Source organism: Notamacropus eugenii, chromosome 3 (genome assembly GCF_028372415.1).
Source record: "Notamacropus eugenii isolate mMacEug1 chromosome 3, mMacEug1.pri_v2, whole genome shotgun sequence".
Lineage (NCBI taxonomy): Eukaryota > Metazoa > Chordata > Mammalia > Diprotodontia > Macropodidae > Notamacropus > Notamacropus eugenii.
The window spans coordinates 68,300,888-68,320,109 of record NC_092874.1 but is presented as its reverse complement, the minus strand read 5'-3'; the positions used below and the strand labels follow the sequence as shown (position 1 = coordinate 68,320,109).

At 39.6% G+C, this 19,222-nt stretch overlaps 1 protein-coding gene across 8 annotated transcripts in view; it reads left to right on the top strand.

The window, feature by feature from the left end:
* Positions 1-19,222, top strand: part of MKX (mohawk homeobox) — a 108,718-nt gene that overhangs the window by 15,023 nt on the left and 74,473 nt on the right. For 7 of the 8 annotated variants that reach the window (XM_072651819.1, XM_072651813.1, XM_072651816.1 and 4 more), the window contains exons 4-5: positions 8,957-9,110; positions 9,879-10,214. In XM_072651819.1, coding sequence (XP_072507920.1) covers positions 8,957-9,110; positions 9,879-10,214 — 490 coding nt within the window. Of the gene's footprint in view, positions 1-8,956; positions 9,111-9,878; positions 10,215-11,129; positions 11,985-19,222 lie in introns of those variants that run through there. The other variant, XM_072651817.1, reaches the window with a different exon arrangement.

Here is a 19,222-nt window from a genome sequence, read left to right as displayed (position 1 = left end):
TTAATATAATGGCAGAACTTTAGTTCTTGTGTGTCTAGTGTCTTGTGTGTTTGTTGAGTTGAGTTCAATTTCACCTTTATTAAATTATGTCTACATTTCCAGGCTGTTCAGATCTCAGTTTTATTATCTGGTGTGCTGGTTATCTTTACCAATTTCATGTCATTTGAAAATTTGATAAATATGCCATTTTATTTCTCTCAATTCATTGATAGAAATATTAAATCCCTCAGAATCAAGAAGGAAATGTCAAACTACCCGTACAAGAGCTCCTTCTGCATGATGAGATTGATCCTCTTTTATTAAAAAATATTTTATTTTTCCCTAGTTATGTGTAAAAACAATTGTTAACATTCTTTTTTAAAACTTTGAGTTCCAGATTTTCAAACTTTGAGTTCCTCCTTACCCACCTCCCCTCATTGAGAAGGCAAGCAATTCAACATAGGTTATACAAATGTAGTCATGCAAAATATATCCGTAATAGTCATGTTGTGAATGAAAACATAGACAAAAAAAAAAACTCAATAAAAATGAAGAAAGTAAAAAAAAATGTATGTTTCAATCTGTATTCAGACACTATTAGTTCTTTCACTGGGCATGAGACTGATCCTCTTAATGAGTAATCCTGGGTCTTGTTATTCATCTGGTACCGAATCTATCTCATTGAACTGAGCCACTTTTCTCCATATTGTCCACCAGGAAATTCATAATAGCTAGCATTTTTATAGTGCTTTGGGGTAGCTGGGTGGTACAGTGGCTAGAATGCTAAATCAGGAAGATCCATCTTCTTGAGTTCAAATCCAGCCTCAGACACTAGCTGTGTGACCCTGGACAATTCCCTTAATCTTGTTTGCCTCAGTTTCCTCATCTGTCAAATGAGTTAGAGAAGGAAATGGCAAATCACTCTGGTATTTTTGCTGAGAAAGTCTGAAATGAAGTCACCAGGAGTCAGATAATGAGTGAACCACAAAATCACAAAGTGCTTCTAAGGTTTGCAAAGCACTTTACATGTTGACTCTTTTGTTTCCCCCAACAACAGCCCTCTGAGGCAAATGCGATTATCATCCCCATTTTACAGATGAAGAAACTGATTCTGAGAGGGGTTAAGTAATTTGCCCACAGCTAAGAGGTATCTGAAGCTGGATTGGAACTCAGACCTTCCTGACTCCAGTTCTAATACTCTACTATGCCCCTTAGCTGTCTCAATTGAGAGGGACTTTGTCAAGTTTCTTGCTGAAATCAGATATTGCCATTCCTCTGACTTGTCAATCTAGCACTTTTATGGTTCATTGCCTTAGCACAGTATCTAGGATGGTACTGGTATACGTTTAAAATCCATTCATTCATTTGATACTGACAACAGCCCTGTGAGGTAGGAAACATAGTACAGGGAAAAGAATACTGACCAGGGACCAGGGCTCAAATCCCATCCCTGGTATTTACAAATTGTATGACCTTGGGCAAGTCACTCTACTGTGTTGGGCCTTAGTATTCTCAACTGCAGAATAAAGATGGCCTCTGAGGTACCTTATCATCCTGTAAGTGTTAATTCTGCCTATTTACAGATAAGGAAACCGAGGCTCAGAGAATTCATGTGACTTGCCTATTTGCCCATTGCCTATTGAGACTTTGACTCCATCTCACAGTATAATGTGATCACAAATGGACTTGAGTTTAGCTTGATATATCTTCGTCATCAACTTTGAGGTCTCCTAATGATCACTCTCCAAGTTCTCAAAAACTGCTCCTTTAAGAATTTGTTTCAGAATGAGGCCAAGGATCAGTGTGGAGCTTACTGATCTCTAGTTTGCAACATCTACCTTCTTTTCCTCTTAGAAAACAGGCATGTGCCCAACTCCAGCCTTGGGCGTCTTAGCACAATTTCCCAAATGTCACTGAACCCCAGTGTCCTGGACCTCAGAGATGCTTAATAAATGCCTTTTGAACCTCTGCTTTGTTCCCAAGATGGGTCTGTCCTGATCACCCACCACACCCCAAAACAGTCAGATCTGAAACAGCCTTTTTCATCTCACTTCCGCAGTGGAGGAAACAGAATGAAGGAAACAGAAAATCAGAAACTTTGACTAGGGATCAACATTTAGATCTCGTTATTTTTAAGAAATGATATTTGCCCAATGATCCAGCAGATTCACACACCTTGAAGGCCTCCCCCATACCAGTGCAAACATTCTCACAATAAATGAAACCAGAAGATAAAGGAATGTTAGCCAAATGGAAGACCAGATTGCATAGGCCCTCCCTTTGGAAATGAGAATGCAACAAAGGGGTTAGAGGAGCTGGCATCACTCTTACCTTCCAACATTCTATGAAATGTTGTTTCCTGGTATACTTGGTCACTGGACCTTACTGCACTCACGATGAACATAAGAAAGCAGCAAACTGAAGAGCACTGCATCTTTGATACCAACAGTTATTGAGGAGGAAGCATAAGAAGAGAAATCCTGTGAAGAGCTTGACCAGATCCTCCAAAAAGTCAAAATATTCCTGCATTCTCAGTGACCTCAATGTGAAAATGGCAAAAATTTTGTTGGGAAGAATGGTTTGAGGTCAATAGGTGGAAGAGGTCAAAGGCTTATAAATAACAAAATAATGATAATAACAGTAAAGCAGAATGATATAGTCAGGAAGATTTGGGTTAAAATTTGCTATCTTTGTGATCCCTGAGCAAGTCATTTAATTTCTCTGTGCTTCAGTTTCCCCATCAATAAAACATTGAGGTTGTACTCAATGGTTTCTGAGGTCCCTTTTAGACCTAAATCAATGAACCTACACAGAAACCTCATAGCTATGCAAAATTAATAGAATAGGAAGACACTGAAAGTGCCAAGGACCAAACAGCAACATGAAAAGTTCAATTAACTACCCCACCCTCTGCTCCTGTCTTTTTGTTTGTATTGGATCTTGGATTTCACTGGTAGAGGGAGCTCCTGAGAAGGGAAGCAGATCGGCACCTTCTCTACAACTTTTGTCTTGGAGATTTTGTTTGGGGTAATTGACACAAATTATGATTTGTCTGAGGCGACATGGTCAGTAAGTATCGGTAGTGGGATTTGCACTTAAGAGTTTTATCAGCAGTCATCATCAAGAGATACAACATTTCCACCACCACCAAGGGAAGACCAACTGCCATCTATGGGCAGGTAAGCCCAAGAGTCTTAGAAATAGCAATGCTACCACCACTACCTGTCTCCCAGTCATTGTCCAGTGGAGCAACCCTTACAAAGATGAGACCTGGCAACTGTTTCAGAAGGTGCTGTATCCCTGCCCCACCTCCTCAGCAGTCATAGCTTTTGATGAGTCAGGAAACAAGGTTCTCACCACCCAAATCCTTGGTATTGCCAAATGGCTTGGTGGATGCTATTTGATCAATAGGAATGGCACTAAAAATATTCAGCACTATTTGTTTCGCCATTTTACTTAAAGGACTACTGGGCTTTTCCATTGGACTCATAACTGAATCCTCCTTGATACATTTTCTCTCCCTGAGAGCAGTGACTGTTTTACTTTTCTATTTGTATGGTCAACATTTAGCCCAGTGCTTTGCACATGATCAATACTTTTTTCATTAATGAAGACCTTGTTATTCATACATTCTTACTTCCAAGATCTGTTCTCTATCAGTTATGCCACATGGCTTTTTTAAGGAATATATAACAGAACATAAAAAAGACATGCCCAGTTGGATATGCCAAAAGAACAACAAAACAGCTATCATGCTGATGAACGAAGAATGTTAAATCCCCTTACAATAAATTTCAAGGTATTGTTAAAAATGACTTTATGTCAGAAAGATGAGGTGGGTTTCAAATTGAACAGAAGAAGAGTTGGAGTACCTTTGGGAAATTATCTAGTGTTTTTAATGACCCTGAGCTTCCTGCTGAAACATAAGGGGCCCATCTTTTTATAACCAGTGCTTTTAAAATATTTTAAAGCAAGGAAGGAAGCAGGCATTTATTCATGTCCAACCTTGTGCCAGGCAGTGTGCTAATCGGTTTACAGATATTATCTCATTTGATCCTCACAACAACCCTGGTGGGGGGGGGGGGATTATTACACCATTATTAGCCCCATTTTATTGTTGAGACAGAGCTTAAGTAACTTTCTCAGGGTCCCACAGCTAGTAAGGCTCTAAGGCCAGAATTGAGACCAGGTCTTCATGTCTCCAGGCCTAGCACTCTATCCACTGTGCCACCTAAAGCCTGTCATCTAGTGATGTTATATGGCTATGAGCCACAGGATGCTCTAATCTCTGAAGACTTGAAGGTGAGAATCACGGAATAGGTGATGGAGAAGTATATGGTAACCATAAGTAGGCTGCAATCCATTGCAAATGAGGAATCACACAGGAGTTGTGGTATGTAAGGCATGTCATTAGAAAAAAATATGAATGAAAATAAAAGGGTTGGTCATGAAGCAAGATCAAAGGACAATCAGTGAAACCAGTGTTCCACTGGTGTCCGCACCACCTGAAGAGAACTTGGAGACAGCTCTGAGCACACTGGGTGGAACCTCCATTTGATGACTATGGAAGACATGACTGGAAGTTATATGGGATGGGCATGGATGGATGGTCTAGAGATGCACTGTTGGAGAGACTAATCACATCAAGTTCACAGATCCATCAAGAGTATTGGAGTATGTTGGAATTATTGTATTGAACATTGTATGACATGAATGAGTTATTATATTTCTTTCTACATACGTTTTTGTTGTAATGGAAGTTGCAATAGGGCTCAATTTACAGCATATTAGAACCAGAAGGGAGTATAGAGGAGAGAAGTCATCTGTTCAGCATACCTGTGGAGATGAGAAAAATATGGCTCTGGGAGATTAATTGGCTGGTAAGTCGTAGGCCCAGGAAATAAAGCTGAGTTGGTTGACTCCTAATTCATCACTCTTTCTAATCACAAAGTCACAGAAGCTTGGTGTTGGAACAGACCATTTACCTTTACCTGAAAAAGGATCCCCCTTCTCCACATATCCAAGAAAAGATCATCTAGCTTTCATTTGAATGCCTCTAAGGAAGAGAAACACACTACCTTTGGAGGCAGTCATTCCACGTTTGGATAGTTTAATTGTTGGGAAGGTTTGGGGGGTGGGGTGGAGGAAGGAGTTCCTCTTACATTGAGCCTAAAGTTGTTTTTATCCATTGATTTTAACGAAATAGTTATAGGCTTATAGGCATACTCACACACATACATGTATGTACAGGTAGATATAGCTATGTAACATACATATATAACATGTCTACAGACATAGACATATGTTTCTGTGTGTATTATAGACTACATCTATATGTAGATTGTGTGTGTAGACATGTTTATATGTCCATGTGTATGTCTATAGATGTATACATAACTCTATGGATCTATAGATATATAGGCATATATAGGTATTCATATGTATATTTAGGTATATATATAGACATAGGAATATGTGTACATACATACATGTATATATTTCTTTGTGGGAGCAGCTAGGTGGTGCAGTGGATAGAGCACCAGTGCAGGAGTCTGGAGGACCTGAGTTCAAATCTCACCTCAGACACTTGACACTCACCAGCTGTGTGACCTTGGGCAAGTCACTTAACCTCAACTGCCTCATCCTGGGTCATCTCCAGTCATCCTGATGAATATCTGGTCACTGGATTCAGATGGCTCTGGAGGAGAAGTGAGGCTGGTGACCTGCACAACCCTCCCTCACTCAAAACAAAGTCAAGTGCAATTCATGTCATTATTTCTCTGATGGCATGGTCTTCTTCTGCAACAAAGGACGAACAAACACACACACACATAATCACATACACTTACATAGGTAGCTGTTGTTTTGGGAGAGATTTAAGGTATCTGATCTTCATTCTGTTTAGTATAGGACTACAGAAGAGCAGAGATCTGATTGAGCTGTGACTGATTAAGAGGCGATTAGTTTGACCAAAAGGAAGTAGATGGTTTTTCAGTCTTTTTGAGAGGTAGAATGGTGGAATGTGAAATGGACAGGTTGCAAGAGGGAACAGTGGTTGGAAATAACAGACTGGGTAGGGCTAATTGCTCAAAGATACTTGAGTTCAAGCCGTGGTGCTTGAACAGCTTTCATAGGTCAGAGAGCATTTGAATCAGAAAGGTCATCTAGTGCAAATGTCTGATTTTCCAGAGGAAGAAATTGAAGTGCAGATACCCTGAGTCATTTGGTCAAGGTTACCCAGATAATCCTGGAAGAGTGACCACTATTATATTCCTTTTCTGATTCCCAAGCCATGCTCAGAAGGTAACTGGGAGTCAATATAAGACTTGGAGCATTGACAATCAGGCTGGCATTCCTAAAGTAGATGACTTTTGAAGTGCGAAGGGAGGGAATAAGCTTTACGTAGCACCTACTATGTGCTTTAAATGTTTTCTACAAATTTTAATTTCATTTGATCCTCCCAATAACCCTACAAGGTACGTGCTCTTATTATCCCCATTTTACAGTTGAGGAAACTGAGGTAAACAGAAGTTAGATGACTTGCCCAGACAGGATCACACAACTAGTAAGTATCTGAGGCTGGATTTGAACTTAGATTTTCCTGAGTCCAGGCCCAGAACTCTATCCGCTGTGCCTCTAGCTGTCTCTAAAGTGATGTTTGAAACTGAAGAGGAAAAAGATTAGAAGGCAGTTGTTGCTCAGCAATTTTTTTAGTTGTGTCTGACTCTTTTTGACCCCATTTGGAGTTTTTTTTGGCAAAGATATTGGAGTGACTCGTCATTTCCTTCTCCAGCTCATTGTACAGATGAGGAAACTGAGGCAATCAGGGTTATGTGACTTGCCCAAGATCACGCAAATAGTACGTGTCTGAATACAGATTTGAACTCAGGACAGATTAAGATGTGAAGAATGGAGGCAACTAGGGGGCACAGTAGATAGACCACCAGCCCTAGAGTCAGGAGGACCTGAGTTTAAATCCAACCTCAGACACTTACTAGCTGCGTGACCTTGGGCAAGACACATAACCCTGATTGCCTCCAAAGGGGAGGGGGGAAGATTTGAAGGATAAATATTGAGCATTTAACTATTCTGAGCTCCCCTTCCCTCTCTGAGAAGTAATGCTTCCTTACCATTTGGCATAAGAGACAATCGTAATAGCTCACTTACTTTTAAAATGGGAGATGACTTCTACAGACCCACTCAATGGTAAGCCTTTAAGCATTCTGCTGATCTGTATATTTATAGAAGTAAATCTAGAAAAGTGAAACTTCCATTGCAAATGTTACCACTCAGCCTTGGTGGTAATTTAGGACCATATTCTGGAACATAATTTGGCTGCAGAGACACCTAATGAGGATTCCCCATATTCCATTCTTTTTAAAGAACCATACAACACTTTGCTAGAAGGCCAATTTTCTAGGGGGAGGAGGAGGGACCACGTAATCTTTCAGTCTATAGAAATCCACTAACTTTTTCCCCAAGAAAAGAATGGAAGGCATAGGTACTTGTTTTTAAGAGAAAAAAAGCCAAACTTCTAATTTCTTTGCTATCATCCACTTGCTTAGAAAAGGCTTAGCTTTCAGCCTAAAATGATATTCCATTCTCTTCAGTGCTGCAAGAAATGCTAACAGAACCAGAAAGCAGTTTGGGAGAAACTGGGTTTAGATTAGCATTCTACACCATATACCACCATAAGCTGCAAATGAATACTTGACCTAAATACAGAAGGTCACATCAGGAAGAAATAAGAGAACATAAGGACGTACTTTTGGATGGATGGGGAGAGAATACTTGGTCTGTTGAGGGTTCTATATCAAGTGTGCTTTGTACTTCAGATAAGTACTTATTAATATTATGACTCATGCCATAGCCTTTAACTTTTTAATGGAATTTAACTAGGGGGAAAAAGAAGGGAATTTATTAAGTGCCTACTGTGTTGCTAGGCATTGGACTGAGATCTTTACAGATAGTATTCTACTTGAGCCTCATAACAACCCTGTGAGATAGCCATTATTGTTATCCCTATTTTACAGTTAAGGAAACTGGGGCAAATAGAGAACAGATGATGTGCCCAGGGTCACAGGGCCAATAAGTGTTTGAGGCTGGAGTTGAACTCAGGTCTTCCTGACTCTGTGGTCCAGCACTCTATCCACTGCACCACATAGCTTTATTTATTCAATTCAGTAAGTATTTAATGACTATGTGTATGCTCCCCTCTGTTTCAGATTTCTCTATTTTCTTAACTTCTGTGACACTGCATTAGTATGGTTCTACAGTGTACCTAAATTGCTACTACTCTGTTTCCTTCACTGGATCCCCTTCTTCCTGACCCCTTAACAGAAGCTTTTCTCAAACTTCTTTTCCTGTTCCTCTTCTTTTTTTCCCTCAGTATTGTCTATCATATCAGCCTCTTCCACTCCTAGAACATTAATTATGAACAAGATGTAGGTAAGTCCCAAATCTGTATTTCCAACCCTGACTTTTCTCCTGAGCTCAAAGCTTGCACTTAGAACTGTCTAGTGAGTATCTCCTTCTGGATGTTGTCATCATCCCATTCCCATCAAAACCAACATGACCCAAACTGAATTAATCATATCCCTCCCCCAAATCTATGCTGGCTGCGGACTGCACTCAAGTCTCAGCCCAGTCTCAACACTCTTAATTTCTCTTTGTTGTTCCATGCCATTTGATCCTCACCACAACCCCATGAGAAAGGTGGTATAGGATATAGAATCATTAACCCCGTTTTTGATATGAGGAAGTTAAGGTTCAGAAAAATTGACTTACCTATACATAACTCCTAGGTCTCAGAGATGGACTTTGAATCCAGATCTATTCTAATTCCTTGTCTAAAGTTGTTTCCACTATTTTATGCTGACTGTGTTGGATACCCAACTTTCTCTTGTAAAAAAAATACAGGTATTACTGGAGAAAGTTTTAAAATTTTATGAAAGGAGAAATTTAATTTGTTTTTTAGGTGTCAAACTGGTTTGCTAATGCAAGACGTCGCCTTAAGAATACTGTCAGGCAACCAGATCTGAGTTGGGCTTTACGAATAAAACTCTACAACAAATATGTGCAAGGAAATGCAGAAAGACTTAGTGTGAGCAGTGATGATTCATGTTCTGAAGGTTTGTAAAATTTTTATTTGCTCTTGGATTTAGTAGGTTACCTTGATTTTTAATTGTTTTTAACAAGTTAGTGATCTGTCCCATAAGACCTATTGGTGCCATATTGGTTCTTTTTTATTGCATGAGGTAACTTTGCTGTTGTAATGTTATAAATGACCAACAGATTTGTTACATTTTCCCCTTGTTTAAGGAGTTATGTGTCAGAATAACACCCTCTGAAAAAGTCATTAAAATTGAATTAACATAGTAGGGGGGGAGGGACATGCACAAACCACCTCTACTTTTATTTTAGCAAAAGATTCAACTTATTTTTAAAAAATAATTTTATTTATTTCAATTTTTTTAATCTATTTTTTCTTCCCCTGACTCATCCTGCTCAGAGGGGTGGAGGGGAACCTTTATAATAAATAAGCATTATCAAGCAAAGCAAATTCCCTCACAGACCATGTCCAAATATATGTATGTATGTGTATGTGTATGTATGTATACCATTCTGCCCATTGAGTCCTTCACCTCTCTGTCAAGATATGGGTAACATGTATCATCATGGATATTTTGGAATCCTGTTTGGTCATTGTGTTGATTAGAGGTCTTACTTCTAAAACATTTAATTTTAAGCCCTAAACACAAAGATAAATTCTATACTGTTTCTAAGACGTTGACCTTTATGTATCTCCAAGCATTACTTCTCACAATTGAATGGTTAGGTCAAAGCATATGTATTTTACTACCTGAAGTTTACTACTTAGAACTTTTTGCCTTCCTCAGATGGAGAAAATCCCCCAAGAAATCACGTGAATGAGTCGGGGTATAATAACCCAGTTCACCATGCAGTCATTAAAACAGAGAGCTCTGTCATCAAAACTGGAGTGAGACCAGAGGCCGGCCCCAATGAGGACTATGTGTCACCCCCCAAATACAAGAGTAGCTTGTTGAACCGGTACCTTAATGACTCTTTGCGACATGTCATGGCCACAAATGCAGCAATGATGGGGAAAACAAGACAGAGAAACCATTCGGGGTCATTTAGTTCCAATGAATTTGAGGAGGAGCTGGTATCTCCATCATCATCAGAAACTGAAGGCAACTTTGTCTATCGCACAGGTAAGTGGGTGAGGTTTTGTTTTTTTAGCTGCCTTTTTTTGGCCAGAATTGAAATGGGGCTCAAATTTTGCTATCCAGGCATGAGCCTTGCTATTGGTACTATTGTGTGTACCTCAAGCAGAGATAGATTATACCTTTAGCTACAATACTTGAGTTGAGTGGGGTGGGGGAAGATGAAGACCTCTCTAAGGACATACAGGTGAACTTTTTTATTTAATGAAGATGTGCTTTTGGAGGGTTGGGTTGACGTTGGCCTTCATGAACAGAGAGCTCTGAAAAAAATCTCATAGTGGGAAAAGCTCTGACCTGAATGTCCATACTTGCTTTACTACTTGTTATTGGTGTTATATTAGTCAAGGATGACTCTAACTGCATTTATATAGTGCCAAGGATTTACAGAGCACTTCGCATGCATTATCTCATTTAGCCCTCACAACGAGCCTTATGAGGTAAGGGTTATGGGTATTATTATCCCCACTCAGTAGATGGGCAATATGAGCTTAAGGAGCTTAAGTGACTTGCTTGTGGTCACCCTGCTACTAAGCCAGTCCGTCATCAATTGACTGCAGCGCAAGGAAGAGAATGGACATGGAGACTAATTCTGGTATAGGGAACTCCTGGGTGAGGAAAGACCCAACCAAATGTAGGTATGTACCTTCCCTGCAACTTGTAGTCAAAACAAATAGAGACCAGAAGTGAGTAGCAGAAGAAAGACAGAGAAGGGCAGGATGAAGCCTTTGAGAAGAGCACCATGGGAAAAGCTGAAATAATGAATGAACTCAATTTTCAGATAGAGAAAAAAGAAGCAATGACAATTTTTAAAAATCTTTACCCTCACCTCAGTTCCCCTGGGTTTTTAGAGAAGCTTCCTATTAGAGGATATTTGCACAAGGGGGCTTGGGTTTTGTGTTACAGGGAGTGTAGTCAGAGCCCTAAATCTGAAAATGACAAAGGCAGAGTCTACTCTAGAGGCTTGGAGGAGATGAGCAAAAGGGTAAGTAAAGGTAGTGATATGGATGCACGCTGGCTTAGAAGTGTACATACATGTGTATTGGTACATATATTTAAGGAATACACCACACATACACACACATTTCCAAACCAGAGTACATACATGTGTGTGCAGACACACATATACATATAGACACATGTATACTTCCAAACTTTCCAAGAAAAAAGCGTATGTGTGTATGTATGTATACAACATATTTATGTATAGTTCTTAGACTTAACAAATACGTGCACAAACATAAATAAACATTTATGTTCTGTGTTTTTTGGAAGGTGGGTTGGGTAGGTCAGTTTAACTTTGCAAAAGAGGCCAAGTCTCACTTCCTGGTGACTTCTTTAGATAGTTTATCCAGAGATCAATTTTGCATATTGAATACTAGAACTTCCATCTAATTGTTTAGTTAGCATTGAATTTAGAATCAGAAAACCTAAGTTTGAGTGTTCTGGGATGCTACTAAATGAGCCATGTTGGACTACTCTAGGGCTTCTCATCTGGAGTTCATGATCTTCTCTTTTTTATTTCAATAAGTGGAGTCCAATAGCATTGTTTTCCCCTGAAAACCTGTATAATTTATTTTATGCAGTGAAAAAAATAAACAAAAAACCATGATTCTTAGAAGAGGTCCATAGGCCCTGCCAGACTACCAAAGGGTTCCATGACACAAAAGAGATTTAGGACCCATGGGCTAGATTTCCAAAGTTTCTCCTAGCTCTGACATTCAGTAGTTTAAGGTTCCTTTAAAAGAAAAAAAAAAAAGACAAATCATTACATCATTTGCCCAGTATGCTTACTGTTTGGAAAAAGCGTACTACTTTCAGAGGTGGTAAAATATAAACCCTTAAGAACATTAGTCCATGTGCGTGCATTAGGGACTACTTTTCAGAGTTAAATGTCTAGGTCATTTAAGGTTTGGCTTTTCTTTCCCCCCTAAACATTCCAAATGCATTTGGTCCATATTATGAGCTAATTATTAGCCAAGTTTTATTTTTAAATCAAAGCATTTTTAGTTACACAAGCTGAGAGAAAGCAGCTTAGACATAAAAACTTATTTCCCCTCACACATGTGTAACTCAGAAAAAATATGCTCTAGTGCTCTAAGCCCTGCTTGTGAAGTTTCAGACTCACAGAATACAAACTCCTGGAGGACTGGGATTGTATCATTTTTGACTTTGTATCACCAGCACCAGCACAGCGCCTGGCACTTAGTTGGCACTTTATAAGTGTTTGTTGCCTAATTCACTGATTTCCTATCAGAACCTTAGAGAACTGTTTCTCATGGAGCTATCTATTGTAGCTCCTAAAGAATAATCGACAGTGCCCCTCACCTTGTGAAAGCTTTTAAAAGTATGGCAGCTTCCCTTCCTACACATGGCTTGGTTAGAAGTCTTTTTGATTTCCTTTGCTCTCTTCCACAGAAATCCTGGGAATCTCTCTAGGGCCTCAATAGCCTTGAGACACTAAGGCAGCTTTGCATAGTAAAATGAAGATTGCTAGGCTTGGAGCTGGGGGAGACTTGGGTTAGAATTCTGCACAAGTGACCTCACCTCTCTGAGCCTCCATTCTCTCCTCAGTAAAATGGGCACAATATTTCCTGTATTAATGCCCTCTCAGAATTAAATGAGTTAACAATAAAAGCTAACATTTACGTAGTGCTTCAAGGTTCACAAGAATAGGAGCCAGGCTTGGTGCAAAGAGGATGGGATATGGACTCAAAAGACCTGAGGTGAAAATCTAACTCCGAATGCTTGCTACGTTTGGGACGTTCGTACATATTTTTTGCTTATCATTTCCCCCATTAGATTGTGAGCTCCTTGAGAGTAGGGACTGTCTTTTTCCTCTTTTTGGACCCTTAGCAGCATGGTGTTTGGCACACAGTAGGAGCTTAAGAAATGTTTTTGATTAATAGGCACATAGTAGGCACTTAATAAATGCTTATTGACTGAAATTGGGCAAATTGCAACCTCTCTGGGCCTCAGTTTCCTCACCTTTAAAATTAAGGGGTTAGTTTAGATGTTTATAAGCTTTAATTCTGTGATCTCATTTGATCCTTGCAAGAATCCTATAAACTAGACAGAGCAGGTGTTATTATCCTATTTTTCAGGTGATAAAACAGAATTTACAGAAGGGAAGTGACTCACCTAAATATGATTCCAGGATTAGGTCCAGCCCACACTTTCTGACACTCATTCCAGTATTGTCTCACTTCCCATGTAGTGCCACCTCATTTGTTTCACTAACTTAAAAAAAAATTGACTTTCAGGACAGACAGACAGACAGAGAGAGAGTGAGAACTGTAGCCCAACACTATTGTCCTAATTGGAGATGTTACTGTAACTTACCACTGCAGAGGCAAATTATTTTTTTCCTGTGAGTTGCCTGTAGGTCTGAAGTTTTAAACATTTATGAGAACAACATCTACAATTAGAAGTGGTCAGAATTAAGAAGATAATTGCACAACTGTATTTCTAAAAATAAAGGAAATATATTTACTCAGCACTTTGTTTTGGATGAGGTCATCCAAATTGAAGTTTGCCTAATGCCCGTGTAACAGGCAAGCTCTGGTTATTGTCCAGAAACATTACAAGCCACTTTCGTGATGTCGGATTATCAAATTATAATTTTCAGATGTAAGAAGAATCAGTTATCCCATGAAAAGCTGATTACATGTCTGTATAGCCAAGGAGCCTAAGTGAACTTTTTGGGACACCAACCAAGCTGCAGAGTTTACTCTGTAATCCCTGGGTGGGGTCCCTTTCCCAAAAGGTGGCTAGATAAGGACAAATTTGGGTTTACATAAAAACAGGCCTCTCCATGTTCCATCCTCTAGAGATAATGCCCTACCCACATTCCTTGTAGGGCACGTAGGCCTAGGAGATTCTACTGGCCCAGCTTTACCTTGGCTGGGGAATGAACTATTTCCAACTCATCTGAGAACCAGCTAAGGCCAAGTACTGCATCTGCAAAGATTAACACACTATATCTCACATGCACGTATATATATATACATATATATGTGTGTGTGTGTGTATACATACTTACATATACATATGTACATATACACATACATAAATATGTGCTCATGTATATATGTACGCATATATGTATATATATTTATGTGTTCGATATATGCATTGTGTATGTGTATATGTGTTTGTCTGGCTGTGTGGGCTTACTTTTTCTTGATCCCAACAACATTGGTAGGTCAAGTTCCCTATTTCTCTATCTTCTTTCAGAATTCTAGAGACACACCCCTGAGGCCCCCAGTCCAGTGTGTTCCTTTCTCCTCTGATATCAGTTGCAAGTATCTGTTAGTATTTTCCTGATATCAATTTGACCATTTGCTTTCACAATATCAACTAATCAATTGACAGTAGTTATCTTTAACAAAGGTATGTTTACTGAAAACATATAGTAAGATCCCAGAATAAAAATGGGAGTATGTTCTATCCTCTACATCTCAGTCCAGGAGGAGAGTGGGCTCAGACGTAATTTGTTTGCTACTTAACAATTTGCTCATCTAATTTCACTTCCAGCTGTAGCATGATAGCTGGACCAGGTAGTCCCTGGACTATAGGACACAGTGTCTTTACTAAGTGTATTCAGTGCCAAGCTGGATCTCACAAGTATTTCCTTGGATACTCATGATGGATACCTTGGATACCCATCACTGACCCTCTCACAGTTCCTTTGACTTTTTGAAACTCACAAGGTCAAGACCTGGTTTGCTCTGTCTCTGACACTTATTCACCAAAGAGCAGAATAGAGTGAACCAACAGAGACAGAAGAAACTAAAACCCCATGTGTTCAAGGTCACACATCAGCCCAGAGAGAATCAGCCAATGGCACTACTTTTCTCCTTAACCCAGAGACTTACAGCAGTTCTTGTCTCACTTGCTATCTGGGAAAGAGAAAGCTTGAGTTCTCTAAAGGATGACTTTTGTGTGGACACTTAGTTCTGCGTCAGCAGTAAGGTAAAAGCCATGGAGTAGGCAGATGGGAAACTGTCAGAGAATACCTGTGAGTACTCTGAATCAGGCAGTAGGGCCCCTCTGTCTCACCTCATCCTGCATTTCTGAAAGCATGCTCCCTATGTCTCCAGGTGACCATTCACCAGAACACCAGGAATGTTTCAGAAACTGAGCCTGCATTGACCAATTCCCTGTTACACTGCTTTACACTGAAATTTGGCTTACCTTGAAAACTGGACTTCTGTCTCTTCCAGGGAAGTCTAAAGGATATGAACTGTTGAGGGAAAGCCTACCCATAATCCTATAAGCTTTGAAAGCAAAAGAACAGATGAACCTTGATGAGGAAGAAAATAGAATTTTGTAGGACCTAGGACTATATAGCCAACTCAGAGATCCTGCTGCTACTTCAGTCTCTAAGTATTTATGACACACAGACAATTTTGATTTGATGCACAAGATTGGTGTTCAGTGGTCATTTCTGGCATATCTGACCTAACCCCATTTGGGATTTTCTTGGCAACGATACTGGAGTAGTTTCCCATTTCCTTCTCCAGCTCATTGTACAGATGAGGAAACTGAGGCAAACAGGGTCAAGTGATTTGCTCGAGGTCGCACAGCTAGTAGGTATCTAAGACTATATTTGAACTCAGGTCTTCCTGACTCTAGGTCCAGTGTTATATCCATACCACCTAACTGCCCTAAGAAATACAACCTACCAAATGACTGCCACCTGCAGGGAAGTGATTCCACAGCTAGAGGAGGTGGGTGATCCACGATGTCAGACAGTGTTCAACGCTGGAGAGAGGTGAAATGGGAGGACTGGGAAACTATTAAGAGAGCTTTGGTAACCTTTGAGATAATGGAAGGGTTGGAAGTCAGATTGCAAGGGTCTGAGAAATGATTTGTTGTAGAATCGAAGGCAATAAATACAAAATCTCCTTGCTAGTTGATTAGCAGTGAAAGATAAAAGAGATCTAAGAAAGTAACTTGAGAGCACGGCAAGGCAGAATGGTCTTACTGAAGAATGGGGAGAGCTAGGTATATGTTTGTGAGCAGCAGGGAAGGAGCAGGAAACTGAAGGTGAAACAGGAAATTATCTGTGGGGCAAGTTTCCAATGAGATGGAAGGGAATGAGATCGAGGGCACAATTAGAGGTTTGGCCTTGGGAAAGCGAACAGCCAACTAATCCTCTGAGACTGGAGCAAAGAACGGACGGGCCCTGAGCCAATGATACTTTGGTTTAGGATTAGGGAGCTGGGTAGGGCAAGACTGGGTAAAGTTTTCAGTTAGAGTCTTGGGCAGTATCAGGACACTGAAGCTGGAAGAGAGAAACATGGGAAGGAATGAGAGAAGAGGCTACCTAATAGAGATGGCTTATTTCAAAACTGTAGCTAGAACCAACCATGTATCAGGAAAGAAAGAAATTCTTCCTCCTTTTCTTTCTCCCTTCCATTTTCTATTCCTCCTATTCCTCTTTTTTGTCTGCCATCACCTTCCTCTCTCTCTTTTCCCACCCCAACTTCGTTTCCTTTTTTCTAGGTCTCCTCCCTCCAATTCTCCCTTCTGTTGGCATGTTGCCCCACCCCCATCTCTCAGGACCAGGGACTTACATTAAGACTATTAGCACATCATTCAGGAACATAAAGATCTAAATACGCTAGCCTAGAGATGATATTACACCACTTACCGTGTTGTTTCTATGAGGAAATAATTTGAGTTCCAAACAAATGACTTACACACAACTTTTGGAATATAATTGGTTGATTAGTTAGGGTTTTTCTGAAGTGTATAAATCATGTGTTTTTGTAAATTAAAGCTTTTTGAAGTATACCAGTTGATCTATTGAAAGATTTTTACGGTTAATTCTTTTGTAAAATGAATAATCGCTTCATAATGTATCTCTGTATATGTATACAAGTATGTATATACTTGCTCAAAATATATATATGTTTATTTCACTTGTTCAAAACTGGGTTAGACCTTCATGGAATGCAAGAGTGGTCTCCATAGCTAGTTACTAAAGATGTTAAGCATTATAGGTGCCAGAACTTCCTTTTGAGAGTTAACTTCCAAATACTGTTCTCAATTCATGGTCCCCTACATATATTATGTGTCCTTATTTTTAGTGAAGGAATTGAGTATTCTCTGTTTGAATTTTCAGACATTCAATTCCAGGCATGAAAATTACTGGTTGGCTCTTCAGTACAATAGAATAAAATCCTCAACAGCTGGCCCAGCTAGTTATATTTAAGGAACACCACCAAAACTGTCATAGTCCTTGGTTCCATATATGGAGTACAACTCCCCCCTCACTCATGAATGATGTGTTCCATCTAATTTAATTCTCCAGATAATAGAAATTGACCCTTTAAACACCAAGTCTTTTTCATAGGAACCATTTCTGTGGCTTCTATAAAATGTGTTTCACATTTCTCTGCTTCTTTAAATAGAGTATACTCCAATGCACCAATAGCTCTATGTAGTTGCTCCTTCCAGGTATGTAAATTACTATGCATCCCATCCTGTGCGTCGTCCATGTCCTCCCCTAAATCCACCACAGAGGGCCAACCAATACATTTCTTCAAGACCTCTTATCATTTTGTGGATACTAGGGTAATTTTTGGACTACACCCACGATTTCATTGGTTTAGGGTACTCTTGATAAGAAACTCATTATCTTGACAGATCTAACCTGCCCTTTAGAGAGTTGGCCAGGGTGTTGATAAGTTAGGTGATTTGCCCAGTCACAGAACCAGTATGAGGCTGAGACTTGAACTCAGAACTTCCTGACTCCCATGCCATGCTAAGTATATTGAATGTAATTTAACCTTTCCTTGATGAATCTGGGTCATCATTATGACATATCAATCACCCATGGAATTAGGCAAGAGTAGTGATATCCTCAGTTATCTAGCCATTTAATTCTCAAGTTTGGTTCTGCTGTGCTGAATTTCTCTTCCCTTACTGTTAACCATTACATCTTAGTATTTCCACTTCTGGGATCCATGAACCTTTATTGCTTCCAGTCTTTTGTTCCAATCAACATGCTTAGTTTTACACACAAATTTGCTCAAATATTCTCTCTAGCCTCACGGTAGCCACAGACAGTTGCTTTATAATCTTCCCAAGATATTGCTGTAACCATATCACCCCTGTTCAGAAAACTTCAAGGGCTCGCTATATCCTATCAGACTAAGCTTTTGCTCCTTATCCTGGCACTCAAAGCTCATCCATGATCTGATACAAAATGATCTTTCCACTCTCACCTTCTATCCTTTAGGTCAGTCAAACTGGCATTTCCTGAACTTGGTCATCATGTTCTGTTGTCTGTATATCTTTATGTATCTTATTTATTCCATCTGTGCAAAGTCTAGTCTAGTTGAAGTCAAATGAAATTGTTTCTATGATCCCTTCTCTGATTCCTTCCTCTCCCCTCGGCTGGAAGTGTTTCCTGTCTTCTGAGGTCCGCTAACACTTGCTTTGAATCTCTTTTATATTTCACATTCTATCTTGTATTATTGTGGTTTTCTCATTTTGCATTATAGTAAGCCCCATGAAGTCGTCACTGCACCTTAATCAATTTGTGCTTTATACATGGTAGTTGCTTAGAAGATTGGGTAATCTCTTGGGTTCTTCCAGTAGTGATGAGTATTTATTGAAGAAATGAAAAAAGAAATGACTCTAGAGGTCTTTTTTCTGTTTTCTTTCTGGTTCAGGGTTTTGTTCTGGGTGCCAAAAGGTTACCAGAAGTCTGTCCTCTCAATAAGTAGGGTGTCCCTATGAAAGTATGAAGTGTTAAGTCAAAGAGAGTTGAGTTGTGCAGCATGTCAAACAGGGCCATGAACATCCTGGTCTTCAGTAAATGTGAAGCAGTAATGTTGTCAGTGGATGATGTCCGTGGTCTTGAAGGACCTTCCTACCTCTGAATCTATAGTCCTTTGATCTGAACAAGAGGTGATGGTGTTTATAGTTAAATTCATTCCAGAGTTCCCAGCACAGGATTAGATCACAATCATATTCACCTCTTG